The sequence below is a fragment of the Aythya marila genome, assembly GCF_965140915.1.
Source record: "Aythya marila genome assembly, chromosome: 15".
NCBI classification, from domain to species: Eukaryota; Metazoa; Chordata; class Aves; order Anseriformes; family Anatidae; genus Aythya; species Aythya marila.
In genome coordinates, this window is record NC_139056.1 from 1,292,486 (window position 1) to 1,305,920 (window position 13,435).

The following is a 13,435-nucleotide window of genomic DNA, read 5'->3' on the forward strand; positions in this document are numbered from 1 at the left end:
ATGAGCATATTTTAAACACTAACAACTAGCTATTTTTGCTTATTTTAATTCATGTGCTCTAAGTGCCCTCTTTTATAGCATAAAAGTTCTGTATAGTGCAGTAGCTCTGTACAGTTAAACAGCTCTGTACATTAAACAGCAGAAAATGAATTGATGAAACTCACATTCATCTGGTAGTAAAACTAAACTTCACCAGCATCCTTATGTGATGCTGGTACGCTGATAAAATGAAGAAATTATAGAAAATTTGTATCAGAATTTTTTCCCAGGTCAGGTCATTTTAGGAAGCAAAATCAGTTTAGGAAGCAGAATCAGGTAGCAGCTTAAGGGCTTCTAGAACACTTACCCTTTATTGGGATGCTAAACAAAAGCAAATCAACAACAACAACAAAAGAGCAAGCATGGCCTGTGTTCTGCAGCTGAACGCAGCCAGCTTTCAGGGCTGGAAGCAGGCCTTGAAATCAAAAATATAAACGTGAAGGGTATTGGAGGTGGTGTTGCTGCAGAGACTGCCTCCTTGTAGAGAACCAGGCAGGCTTCTCAAGGATGAGTCTGGGGTGCTGCTGCAATGGTGAAGCAAAATATAAACATATTAGCACTTTTTACAAAATGTTATTACTACTAATAAAAGTAGCTTACTAAACCTTCTGGAGTTTGATGGGTTATGCTAGTCTGTGGCACCTGCCCAGCCAGCTGTGCCCTTTCTCATTTTGCTCCCACCCTGTCCCCCTTTTAGAAGGGTTCTCCAAAAGTTTGGTTTCTGGTCTGGCAGAACTGGGGCAAAATGACATTTTCAGACCTGGTGGCATCTCATGCTTTAAGGAGCAGCTGGCAGAAGGTACAAGTAGTTGGCGTGCCATTTCTTTTTCACAGTCACCGAGCATATTGTTCCCAAAATTTGATTCATCCATGCTGGCTCAAGGCCTAGGGAGATGCAGCTCCAGGAAGAGGAGTTATATTCAGGAGAGCGAGGGCTGGGGGACGTGAAGGAGGAGGAGGAGGCATGAAGAGGAAGAGGAGGCTCTGTATTTGCATCATTGGGAAGGATCTGAAGTTAGAAAAAAAAATCCCACATAGCCTAAGATATAAAATTGTCTTGAAAAAATGCTTATCTGTTTGAAAAATGCATCACTACCTTGGTTAATAGTGATCTAATTCAGATCTGTTTCTGTACATACTTCAGACCCTGTTACGTATTTTATGTACAGAGTTTCTCAATTTAATTTTATAGACATTTTTAAGAAATCTGTTTCTTAATGATAAATCACTTTTTGTCAGGTTTCTCTTGATAAGTATTTTCCAGATTTCACAGCAGAACCTATGAGGTATTTCATCTACTTTAAAACTCATGTTGGAAGTCCCTTCTTTGGGAAAGGAGGCAGAGAGCTGCTTTTATGAAACCTTTATTTCCCGAAGTCTCCACTGTTTCTCTTCATTGCCTGCAGTTGTCACAGATTTGAAACACTGCCCCATGGTGCGGAAGGCGCTAAATAAAAAAATGATTGTCTGCAGTGATAGCATCTGAGGGATTTATTGGGTTTGCTGAGCTGTTTTCCGCTGCAGGGTAAGGGCCGGAGTCACAGGCTTGAGCTCTTGGAGTCCCGGGGGCTTTCTGCTCCATGCAGCCATCAGGTCTTGTGATGGGTTTCTCAGGTCTGATAACAAAGTTCCCTTGCTTGGAGGTAGCTTAGGAGTGATAAGTTTTCATTACTGCCTCTGCCTTACCCATTCTTTTTTTCCCAGCTGGTGATCTGTTCTGGAGCTGGGCACTGGGTGGATTTCACACTGATTTCAGCCCAGGCATGCTTGCTTGTTATGAATTAATATTTGCAAGGATGTTCCCTGCCTGGCATTCCAGAGGTACAGCATGGGGAAAAGTACTCCCAAGTGAGGACTTCCCTGAATACTGGAATGATCTTTGTTTGCGACAAAACGATCTTTATAATTTTCATTATTTTTACTTAAAATATATGCTTGCCACAGAATAGACTAAACCTTGCTTTTGCTCTCAAATACTTTAATCTATTAGGGCAATGCTTGTGTATCTTGCATATACATACATGTGTTAAACATCAGAAGAAATCCTACAGTTTGGAAGCATGTTTGCTGTTGTGTAACTAGAACAAAAAGCCTCAAAGATTCTGCTCCAGGAGTGGTCACAGCATTGCAGGTGTTTCAGCTGACCGTTAAAGCAGTCTTCTAAAAACTGAGGTAGCACTCTCATCCTTCTGCTGTCTTCCCCCATAATAGAAAGTGGAGTCAGTGAAGTTGTGATATAATATTTAAAGTGTAGGAAATCCCACCTTACTGAAATGTGTTCTTCTTCTGGAAAATATCTGACTTTTAATTTGGGTAAATATTGCACAGTTTTGGCATTAATCCGATGCCTTATTTGAACCGCTTGATCTTTCTGAATCTATAAAAATTAAGTTGGAAATCTTCAGAGGAGTGGTTTTGTAACCTTGGTGCTTCAGATGGTTGCTGTAAATTCAACGTGAACAGTTTTCCGTTGTGTTTTAGCACTTCTCTTTTTCAGTTTTGTTGAAGAAGGTGAAAAAAAAAAGTATAAATGTTTAAAAATGCTTATGAAATGTAGTACAGGCTTGGCCCATTTTATGATAAAAGCCTGTTTTGAATTCAGTATGAGAATAGCTTAACTTCTGCCCCAAATTCCCATCTTTCATACATGTTTCACCTGGGGAGTCTTAGTCATGAACTTGGATTTTCAAAAGTCAATTAACACTTCAGTATCATACCACCATCACAAGGCCTCCTGCTATCATGTCTTTGCAAAGGTTGTAGCATTAATGAGGTGTGAAAGCAGATTAACTACTAATCCAAGGTGTATGCTGAATTGCCCCATTAAAGTAAGGAGCTCAAGTAATCAAGCACTGCAATTATTTAAGAACAGGAATAGGCAATTCCAAAACTACTTCAGAAATATGTTTTGACCAATTAAGAAACCAAAGACATCTTGCACAGAACTAATCTTGGGCAAATTTAGAACTTTGTAATAATAACGTAGACTATAAATGCTATTTTTTCCTCACTCTTCCTATCCAGGAATAGAGTAGCATGCAGTTGTTTTTCAGAGAGACAGGTACCTTAGGATCCTTGCCAGTAAAAGCAGAGCAGGACGTCTTGTCCTTCGTGGAGGAAAAATACAATTCAAAAGTGAATGTAGACATTAGTCACTGGTTTCTGAAAAACACAGGCAATTGATGAATTTTGTACAGGAGACCCTGCTTGGGAAAACAAGAATCCCTTTGAAGTTCTTTTTTATTGCTGCAATTTGAGAAACTGGGGTAGCTCAGACTGCTCATTCACTGATACCTTTGTAGATGAGTCAGGCAATATGTGTTTAAGAGACTTCTACAGATTAGGGGCCATTTTTTAATTTGCAGATTTCACTACTCAACGGTTTGAAAATTCACAGTTTAAAATATACAATGAATCCAGTTTTTCATTTTAGATTTCATCTGTATTTTGAAGTGCTTGAACATTACTGCAGCTACAGCACTGCATCTTCTTAAGGCCATTGAATGGCTTCTAGTCTGGAGGATCTGCACATAAATCCCCAAAATGTGATAAGTGGTGTTTGAAATCTGGGGTAACAATCCCAACAAAATTCACAAAAGAAGTATTCAACTCAAGCCTGATCGCCAGGCTTTGTAATTAAAATCCTGACTGGACACCAAAGCCTTATTTGTGGTCCAGCCCTTAGCCAGACACAAAGTCCTCAGCCTCCAGTTTTGTAGAGATGAGCTCATTTGTGCCTGGCCCTATAAGAAGTGGGCATTCCTTGTGGGGGGCTATTTCATCTGTAGGAATTTCAAAGGAGAGACGTGTGAATGAGGGTGCATAAATATGAATACAAGTAGCGCATGCTTTCACATTATGTCCTTACTTTTCCCTTGCAGTGTTCTCCTCAGCATGTTGTTCCGTGGGTCACAATGCACTTGATTTTCAGCAGTGAGTGAGCGTTTTGCTGGCTTTCTATGTGTATGCACAAGTTCTGTCCAGTGGTTTGCCGCTTGCTCTTGAGGTGGCAAACAAGCTTTTTTATTCCTGAGCAAGCTCTTTTAGTGCTGGATGAAAAATGTAGTATATGGGAAATTAGTTCAACTGAAAAGCAAAGTTCTGCCGAGGGGAGAATTTTCACGCTGCAAGTCTGTCATAAAATATGTGTTATTGCAGTGGGTGAATTTGCAAATTACTGTCAAACCGGTACTGAATTGTGTTAATATGGTTGTTTAGGGCAGTGCACATTTAATTATTAACTGTTATGATGCAATGTCATTATTTCTTCTGGGTCTATGTTGTTTTATTTAGTGTGTTTCTGCTGGGATTTTCGGTCAGCTAAGTCTATACTAAGCCTCCTTTGAACAAGAGACAAAATAATTATTTCGATGTCAGGTTCACCAGGAGACCATACTGCTACTAGAAAAAAAAACCCACCATGTAAAATATATCAGTTTCTTGTGGATAAAACATTACAGAAGAATGTATGAAGAATATCTAGAGTAACTTTAATACCTTCCATAGCACACCCATCTGAGGGATAGGACGTGAAAGCGTTAAGTGGGGAATTCCAGAAGGAGAGCACCTAAGAGAAAACCTGGACTGAATTCATCCAGTGGAATACCCTGAGAATCGGTGTAGGTCTCTTCAGACTGTGGATATATGGTGGAGGGTACATTATCTTCTGGAAGTGCCATAAGATCTTCAAGTAGGATGGGACTTCAGGTTTTTCCTCCCACCCGCAGGATAGCTTGGTCAGGCTCATGTTGACAACCTAGAGTTAGATTTTTTTTTTTCAATATGACTGAAGTACATCAACACCAATACCATAATTTTACTCACTTCCCTTTCGTTCCCAAATTTCTTTGGTGAGAGAGTTTCAGACAATGTGCAAAATGATAGATTTTTGCAATATCACAGTCCAGGGAGAGCTTGGCCTGTGTGCAGACTCTTGGCAGCAAGTTTCCATATTTGTGCTTTAAATAAAAACTGCAGTTTCTCATCACTCTTTCTGACCCTGGAGCAGTGGAAACAATCTGTTCTTGCTGAGATTTACTGAAGCTATGTAGAAATGGAACAAATATAAATATGGAATTATGTTACAATTCCATGGAAAATTTTGAGAGAAAATTATTTTGTGTGAAAAGTCTAGACCAAAAGAAGAGTTTATTAGATAGTCAGAATGCCGGCATTTCTGAACCACCAAAAGCACAATGCTTTTGAAAAGAGGCTACATGTCTCAATGATGAATGGAAAGCAGCAATTAGAAAGTAGACTATATTAAAATTAGCAAAAACTAAGTAAGGCATTTAAGACCTTCAACGGGAATGACTTGGTAGAGATGATGTAATCTCTGCTGATGCCAGGATTGCTTATAAGGAGTAGTTTTCTGTCTTTAGAACATATAGGTTAGCATGGCAGTAGAGGAGGAGGAAGATGGAGAAAGCAAGCAATAGTGCTGTGGCTCCTCTTATTGTAGTATCCTGAGTAATATCCTTCCATTGACAGAAATTTACACAAAATTTTCAGTTGGATATGTTTTCTTTTTGAAGCTGAAAAGTTACACAGGAGCCTGTGGTAAATAAACAATTTTCTTGATTCAATGCTCAAGAGGCAGTAAAGGCAGGAAATTTGGGATTGAACCAACATTTTCAACAACAACAACAACAAAATCCTCCCTCTTTTTTTCATTTGAAATGTTAATTAGCTTATATATGTTTTGTAAACCACTGAAAATTAACCTAAATAAAAATATAAATCTTTTTTCTTCTTGAAAATATTGAAATGAATGAACTTCAAAGTTTCTATGTCTGTCTTTTTTTTTTTTTTTTTCTGAAGTTATTAGTGGAAGTTATTCATGTGTCTCAGAGACAGCATGCAAAGCTGCAGTGTCAGGAAGGGCTGATAGGACTCCTGGAGGTCTAAACAGATGAAGCCAGAAGAGATACAGTGACCTCTGAGTATTATACTAGTGAGACGAAAGTGTGATGTTACACACAGTTCTGATGTGGATGTGCTTAAAATGGTACTGAAACACTTTATGTTTTTTTACAGTGTTAACAGAATTTAATGCATGGACTTCATCAGTGCTTCTGATGACTGAATTAGCTTGCTCATTAACTGCTGGGACAGCTCATTAATTTTTCACTGTACCTTTTTTTTTTTTTTTTTTTTTTCCTTTCTCCTAGGTTTATGATGAATGTGACTTGGGAAGGTAAAGATTTGTCCTTCACAGCTGATGGTTATCAGGCACATCCCAGGCTGGTGGTGATTGTACTGAACAAAGATCGCGAATGGGAGAAGGTGAGCATCATCTGTAGGTAAAAGATTGAGAGGAGGTAGGAGAGACTTGGTAGAACCCTGTTAATGACAGGTAGACAGATTAACATCACACATGTCAATGATGATATTCTGCTGTAGCAGGTTTGTCACAACAGCTCAGAGAAAATAATTTTATCTTATTCTGAGTAGGTCTAATGAATTTTAATAGGGAAAGCAACATATCAATGAAGGTAGGCCACATGGATTTCAGAAGATTTATGTGAAATGTACATTACATTTCTTCTCACAATTTGGTAAAATAAAATGGTGAACTGAAAAATTTCCCGAAACTTGAATTTTAACTAACTTTAACTACTGAAGCTTGGGTGGATTTATATATCTTGACATACTCCAGGAACTCTACAGAAAAGTCCTTTTTACTTGCTTTTATTAAATTATTTTTTTCCTTCTTTCTTATCTTTCTACAGGTTTTAAGCAGATTTTATTCTCAATTTTGGCTCTGATGTTTTGCAGGATTATTTGTAGTCATATGTTTTAAAAATACAGGACCTTAGAAACTGTTTACACTATAAGAAAAAAATACAGCTGTACCACCCCACCCCCAATTTATTTTAAATTCATAAAGCATGATCATGCATTACCTAAATTGCTGCTGAAATCTATGAGCTCTTTTGTCTTATAGTTTTAGGATCCCATAAATGTTCAAATCCAGTTTGTAAGACTGCCAGGCTCTTCATGATGTTGAATAATAATGACAAAATAAGAATTACTGTAGGACATCTCAGTAAATATGCTAGTCATGCAAAACACTGAGAGTAGTTGTAGATTATGCTATGTATTTCTTGATGTTCATTTGATGCAAATTTAATTCTCTTGACAAATTTAATTCTATTGAAATGTGTCAATCTGAATCTTTGGAGGAATCTCTTTCTCAGTAACAATTTTAAAATAAGCTAAGAAATTTTCATAATTCTGCAATGGTCTGCACGTCACATATAATGTTCTGCAAAAAAATGTTATTCTACACGGGGAATATTAGTATGGCACCAAAGGGAGAAAATGGTTATAGAGGCAGACTACAATGCTCACGGTATCATAACTTTATACATTTAGTCTCTTGAGACTTCTCTAAAGTGGCTGCTCACAGGACAAGAGGACATAGACGTTCTTGAAATGAACTAGCAAATGAGAAGAAGTGCTGAATATATGAATCAACAATATTTCCAGTAAATAGTTTGGGCCTTTGTTAACCCTTGAGTGTCTCCCATATGAGAGAATGGAAGATTTAGTCCAGCTTTTTCTGTATCTAACCATGCATGTTGTACAGCATGTTGTACACCTGCTGCACTGGGCTACAAGGCTCTCTGTAGGCTGAGGCTTACATCTTCCATCTGGTAAATCCCTCCGTGTTTGAGGGGTTTCTGGAAAGATGAAGAGTAACTGAAGGGGTGCTGCTGCCCAGAAAATATGATGCATCTACTCCTAGCTGCTGCCTTTGCTTTAGAGCCCTTCTGGTAGCAGGCCAGACAACTTACTTTGGTAGAGACAACCTGCCCCTAGCTGCAGCTTTTGTATCTGCTTCTGTCATATGCCTCTGTCCTATGGGAAGGCAGCCAGGTTTAATTATGTCAGAGGGCAGAAGCAAAAGGCAGCCAAGAACGGGCTGTCACCACCAGAATTATTCTTCCAACCTCAAGCTGATCTCTGCCTCCGTGGATGAAGACAAATAAACTGACTAATCAATTATCCTGGCAAACTGGAGGCAGTGCTCGGCCATGTTGGAGCACCCCACATTTATAGCAGTAGAATATCACTCTGCGCTTCAGAAATAGCAGAAATGTTCCTCTGACTTAGACATGAGAAGACTCTTGACCACCTCTTGATTTATTTGTACATATCTGTAGTGCCATCTTGACATTCCTTCCAAGTTTCTTTCCTCACTCCATATCTTGTAGAAACAAGGAGAAAGAAATTGGCTTTTTCCTTGCACTGTTTTGCTTGGTTTCAAAACTGTCAAAGTTAGTCATCGGAGATACAACATTTTCTGCTTTGAGTTTCCTGACAGGTGCATGCTTTTATTTCTAATTACAGTATATTACAGTCTTATTAAATGTTCTCAATCCTATAAGGAAAACATCAAGTCCTAGAACCTAATTAAATGATTTACTCATGTGAAAAACCGACAATGCAACAGGATGCTAATAATAGTAACGTAACTAATGTACACAGAAATTGCAAATAGTTACTTTATTATTCATGTAAGAAAGAATAATTGTGTTGTATGGGACAATTTTTTACCCAGTATTCTCCTGAAAATACAAGATTTAATATGAAAACTCAATTTCCTGTGGTTTTAGTATAATAACATGCTTTTATTTAAATACATTTTTTTCCTTGGTCTCAAAAATTGATCTATTTGACTCAGGGCTTGAGGTTATAGAAAATACATTCAAGCATAGTTGAAGAGCATATATCTTATCCTTAGGAAAATAAGTTCTTTTTTCCTTTACAAATGACTCAGTATCAATACTTTGAAACGGAAACTTCATATGTAAATGGGGTTGACTTGGGGATTTGTCCCATAACTGATTCTGGTTGGATGATAATAGTTTGAAAATCACTTTTGGGCATGTTCAGCAGGCATCCAGCAAGTTATTTTGACAGATCCTAGAGCAGCTGCTCAAACTTCTGACATCAACATTCATAGTCTTCCTGCTATATCTTGACAGCTGATGAGGCTGCTGTTCTTAGGCAAGAGATTTTTAAGAAGACAAGCTTAATGTGCTTGTTTCAATGAAACTTGATAAATTTGCCAGAATTAACAGTGCTGCCCCACTATCACCAAAAGTCTGCAGGAACACTGCTAGTGCTGAAGAAAGTCTCAGAGGTCCAGCAGTAGCAGCTGCAAGTCCCCCATTAAGCTTATCTCAGTGAGGTGTGACCTGGACATCTCACCCAGCCTATTAACTTCGCTGAGGTGCAGACTTCACAGTCCATTAGTCTTTTCCTTTTTTTCTTGAATTTGGAAAATTAATTGAAATAAAACCAATCAATCCAATATTAAAATCATATACTTGAATATAAATAGCAGTGGCAAAATTAGGTTGACAAGGCACGTGACCAAGAAGGCCAACAGCGTCCTGGCTTGCATAAGAAACAGTGTGGCCAGCAGGGCTAGGGAAGTGATTGTCCTTCTGTACTCGGCTCTGGTGAGGCTGCACCTTGAGTACTGTGTTCAGTTTTGGGCCCGTTGCTACAAGAAGGATGTCAAGGTACTCGAGCAAGGCCAGAGAAGGACATTGAATCTGGTGAGGGGTCTGGAGAGCAAGTCTTATGAGGAGCGGCTGAGGGAGCTGGGCTTGTTTGGCCTGGAGAAAAGGAGGCTCAGGGGTGACCTTATCGCTCTCTACAGGTACCTTAAAGGAGGCTGTAGCGAGGTGGGGGTTGGTCTGTTCTCCCATGTGCCTGGTGACAGGACAATGGGGAATGGGCTAAAGTTGTGGCAGGGGAGTTTTAGGTTGGATGTTAGGAAGAACTTCATTACTGAAAGGGTTGTTAGGCATTGGAATAGGCTGCCCAGGGAAGTGGTTTAGTCACCATCCCTGGAGGTCTTTAAAAGACATTTAGATGTAGAGCTTAGTGATATGGTTTAGTGGAGGACTTGTTAGTGTGATGTCAGAGGTTGGACTCGATGATCTTGGAGGTCTGTTCCAACCTAGATGATTCTGTGATTCTGTGATTCTGTGATGAAAGTGCATGATCCATTTGCTAGTGTATCTTTTGTCAGTAGCTCTGTGGCCTAACCTGACGGCTACAGCAGATACAGCATGCTTCTTAACATGTGTTAGGTTGTTACTTTCAGTGTTTCATCCATGTTGCTTACTGTATTTAGTCTTACTGTAAAGACTTACTCTATCCTAACACTTGCTGTTGCATGCAAGTTGTATCTTGTTTATGTATTAGTGGCTTTTACTTGGTTAAGGGAAAGGCCTTTAAGCTTTTACTATGCTGAATTGTTTGAATTGTGCCAGTTGTTATGCAGCATTCTTTAAATCCTGTATTCCCAAGAAGACAATGCAGGATTTAAAGATTCTCTCTGCTGCTGTAAAGGAAATGTAAATGCCATGGAAAGGGGTGGTGAAGTGTACTTTGTTCCTGTTATTTATAGCTAATAGTTAAGATTATGGGAGTAGTGTGGGAGCTGCTTTCAGAGCAGCTCTTCCTTTCTGGAAGTAAAGGTGTGGCCATTTAGACACATGGAGAGCTGAAAGATATTCAGTATGTGCCGAGGGTGACAAAAAGTCTTCCCTACCTGGCAGGTGGAGCAAAGGCCGTCCATTTGTTCATCTCCTTTCTTTCTAATGACATAATTAATTTATAAAATGATTTCCCTGGCATAAATTTGAACTCCTGTGCTACACAAAGTTATTTGGGACATTTCCCAGTACCAAAGCTGTATCAACCACTGAGGATCTGGGGAGTGCTGATTAATAATTCTGTATTAAAAACGAGGCTACAGGAGCTAGTAGCTTTTCTTTCTTCCCGTTTGTTTATAATCTCTGTGGGTACTTAATTTTCCTTTGAGCCCTGATGGTCCCAGTGTTGGTGCTTTCCTGTCAGTGTAAGGAGCCGCCATGAGGGAAGAGCAGTACATTTGCATACCCCATATGAGATTTTGCAGCAATTTTTGAAAACTTCAAAGTCCTAAAATGGATGCCTTCAAACCAACTAGGACTTTAAACCATTCCCCATTAATAAGATATGAAAGTGCTCTCATCGTATTTTGTCATTTAAATTTAGAATGTCATTGTGAAATGTGGACCTTGATCAACATGCAGAGGCACAAAAGTTTGCAGCAGAAGGAATACAACAGATGCTGTTTCTGGGGAAAGGATTTTGCTTGTGTGCTTTGTTCCGCAGCTACTTGTTATTGCTAACCTGACAAAGTCAATTTATGCTTCCTAGTTATTCTGTTAAGACTTGCCAGAGTAGCTCTCCCTTGTAAGTGGAAAAGTGTGGTGAAATAAAAGTAACGAATAGTTTTTCTATAAAGCAAGATGAATTAGATTTTGTGTTTGCTCAGCATTATTTTCTTCCCAAAAGTGCGAAGTGTGACAGCTCAAAAAGTATGTTTGCTATATGTGTGTGTTTGGTGCAGAAAAAACATCACTTTTTTTTTTTTTTTTTTTATCTTTTCAAAGGTTTGGTCGGGTAATCCTGGGAGTGCATTTAGCATCCGTGTCATCATGTGACATTTTTCCTTACAAAAGGATGATGACTGTGTTACTGCGTACAGTTCCCATCTGCTGGGAAGAGGGTGATAGGACTGAGTTATTTGTTTGTTTTCTCTGAGATGCCTGTGTGACAGACATTCTTTTCATGCCAACACTGACATTATTTAGAGACTGGCTTAGGGTGCAGCAGGAGAGGGAACTCTGAGGGGTACAGTAATAAGTAGCTTTGCAACTTTTTTTCCTCTCTTTACGCTAGCTGTGTATCTGTAGCTGTTACACAAAACCACACCAAATAGTTCATTATTGCCCTCTTCTGCTGCAGTGTTCAGAAAATGAATGAAGGGAGGGTGAGATGAGGACCCTATCATTGCTAATTCAGGCAGACATCAAACAAACTCTTCCATATTCTCAACTATTTTCTGTTTTTCGTCCTCTATACTGTAGAGATTAAATGAACAGGAAAATTCCAGCGCATACATGAAGAGGAAACAGGAAAGACTGTAGATGTTTCAAAGAAACACAACGATAAATGTACATGTATTTGTATAATGGGAGCACTGCTTTGAAGTCCACGCTTGAAAGTTTTATAGGTTTTGCACCGACAATAGTGAAACAAACCCTGTATGTGTGAAGCAACTTTATGTATGTTTGTATGCAGGTATTTATTTTAAGAGTTCCAGTCTTTTGGCCATAAATAAGAGGTTTTATCATTTGGGGTAGGATCCTTCCCAAAAACAATCCTATTGCCCTCTTTTCAAGTGTGGGTCATCTTCCATATTCCTCTGGGATTGAGGCCACACACTGCTGTGTTAGCAATCTAGGTAGGAATGACAGAAATTTATGAGAAACATCTGGATATTTCCTGGCTTTTCCATACAGCAGAGTAAAGCTTAGTTGGGTGCAGCTTTTGACAGTTCCATAGCAGAGCATGTCTGCCTTTTTTGAACATTATTCTCAGCTTGAATTTTCTGGTTCAAAAAAGTTTGCTTTATAAATACACACTATCAGGTTTATTACTTGTAGCTCCATCTCAATGCATTTTTACATTCCCCCTCTGTTTTTGAATCTAGCAATGCAGATATCTGAAATGAAGCATCCACTGAAAATAAGCTCAATTTCACTTATAACTACTGTAGTACTGTTAATTGAATTCTTTGGAGGTCTAGACAGAATGAGAACTCACCTTCTAAACATACTTCTATGCCTTTGCACTCTAAGCATGCTATTCTCTTCTTTGTAGCTTGCTTGATTTGCTATAGACTGTAACTAAATATAGTTAATTGAGTTTGTTTGGAGAATAAATCAAATTTTCAGACCTCTCATCGAACTATTCAGTAGTTCCATTTTACACATTGCATAATCCAGAAGTCCAAATACTTCTTCTCTATTTTATTTAATGCTCAATTAAATGGTTGTCATTCTAAAAACAGAGATTTTAAAGAACGCATATTAGAAAAAAAAGTCTATATTTTTCCTGTGTTCTTAATGTGCCTAGAGAAGGAAATAATTCTTTAGCACATGGGATTTTCTAACAGCACGTGGTTGCAGGTGAAGATTGTTATAAGTTGCCCCCTTAATTAATTTTCAGAGAGCATTGCATTAATAATAGAAAGGAATTTACTGAGTAAGCAACAGCAAGCAAAACAGCGCTGGGCGGCCGGGGAGTCTCGGCTCCACCAACGGCGTGCACCTCACCCCCGCCAGGGTCCCTTTTTATATCTTGGTAATTCCGGGATTACGCAGCACATCCTGGTATATTCTGCGACTGCGCGCACTGTTGCTAGGGGGTCGTCTCTGTCCCTCTGGTGGTCGTGAAGATGAAGGCCGTAGTCTTCCTCAGCGTTGTGGTTCAACTTCTTTTTTTATTTGGTCATGTTGGCCCAGCGTGAGACAGGAAG

General features: G+C 39.0%; 1 protein-coding gene across 1 annotated transcript in view; it reads left to right on the forward strand.

Moving 5' to 3' along the window:
• The window catches only part of GRIN2A (glutamate ionotropic receptor NMDA type subunit 2A), a gene marked incomplete at both ends in the record, with an annotated part of 191,867 nt that overhangs the window by 119,703 nt on the left and 58,729 nt on the right, over positions 1-13,435 (forward strand). Inside the window, one exon of the mRNA XM_082772697.1 lies at positions 6,210-6,324. Coding sequence (XP_082628823.1) covers positions 6,210-6,324 — 115 coding nt within the window. The remainder of the gene's footprint in view (positions 1-6,209; positions 6,325-13,435) is intronic.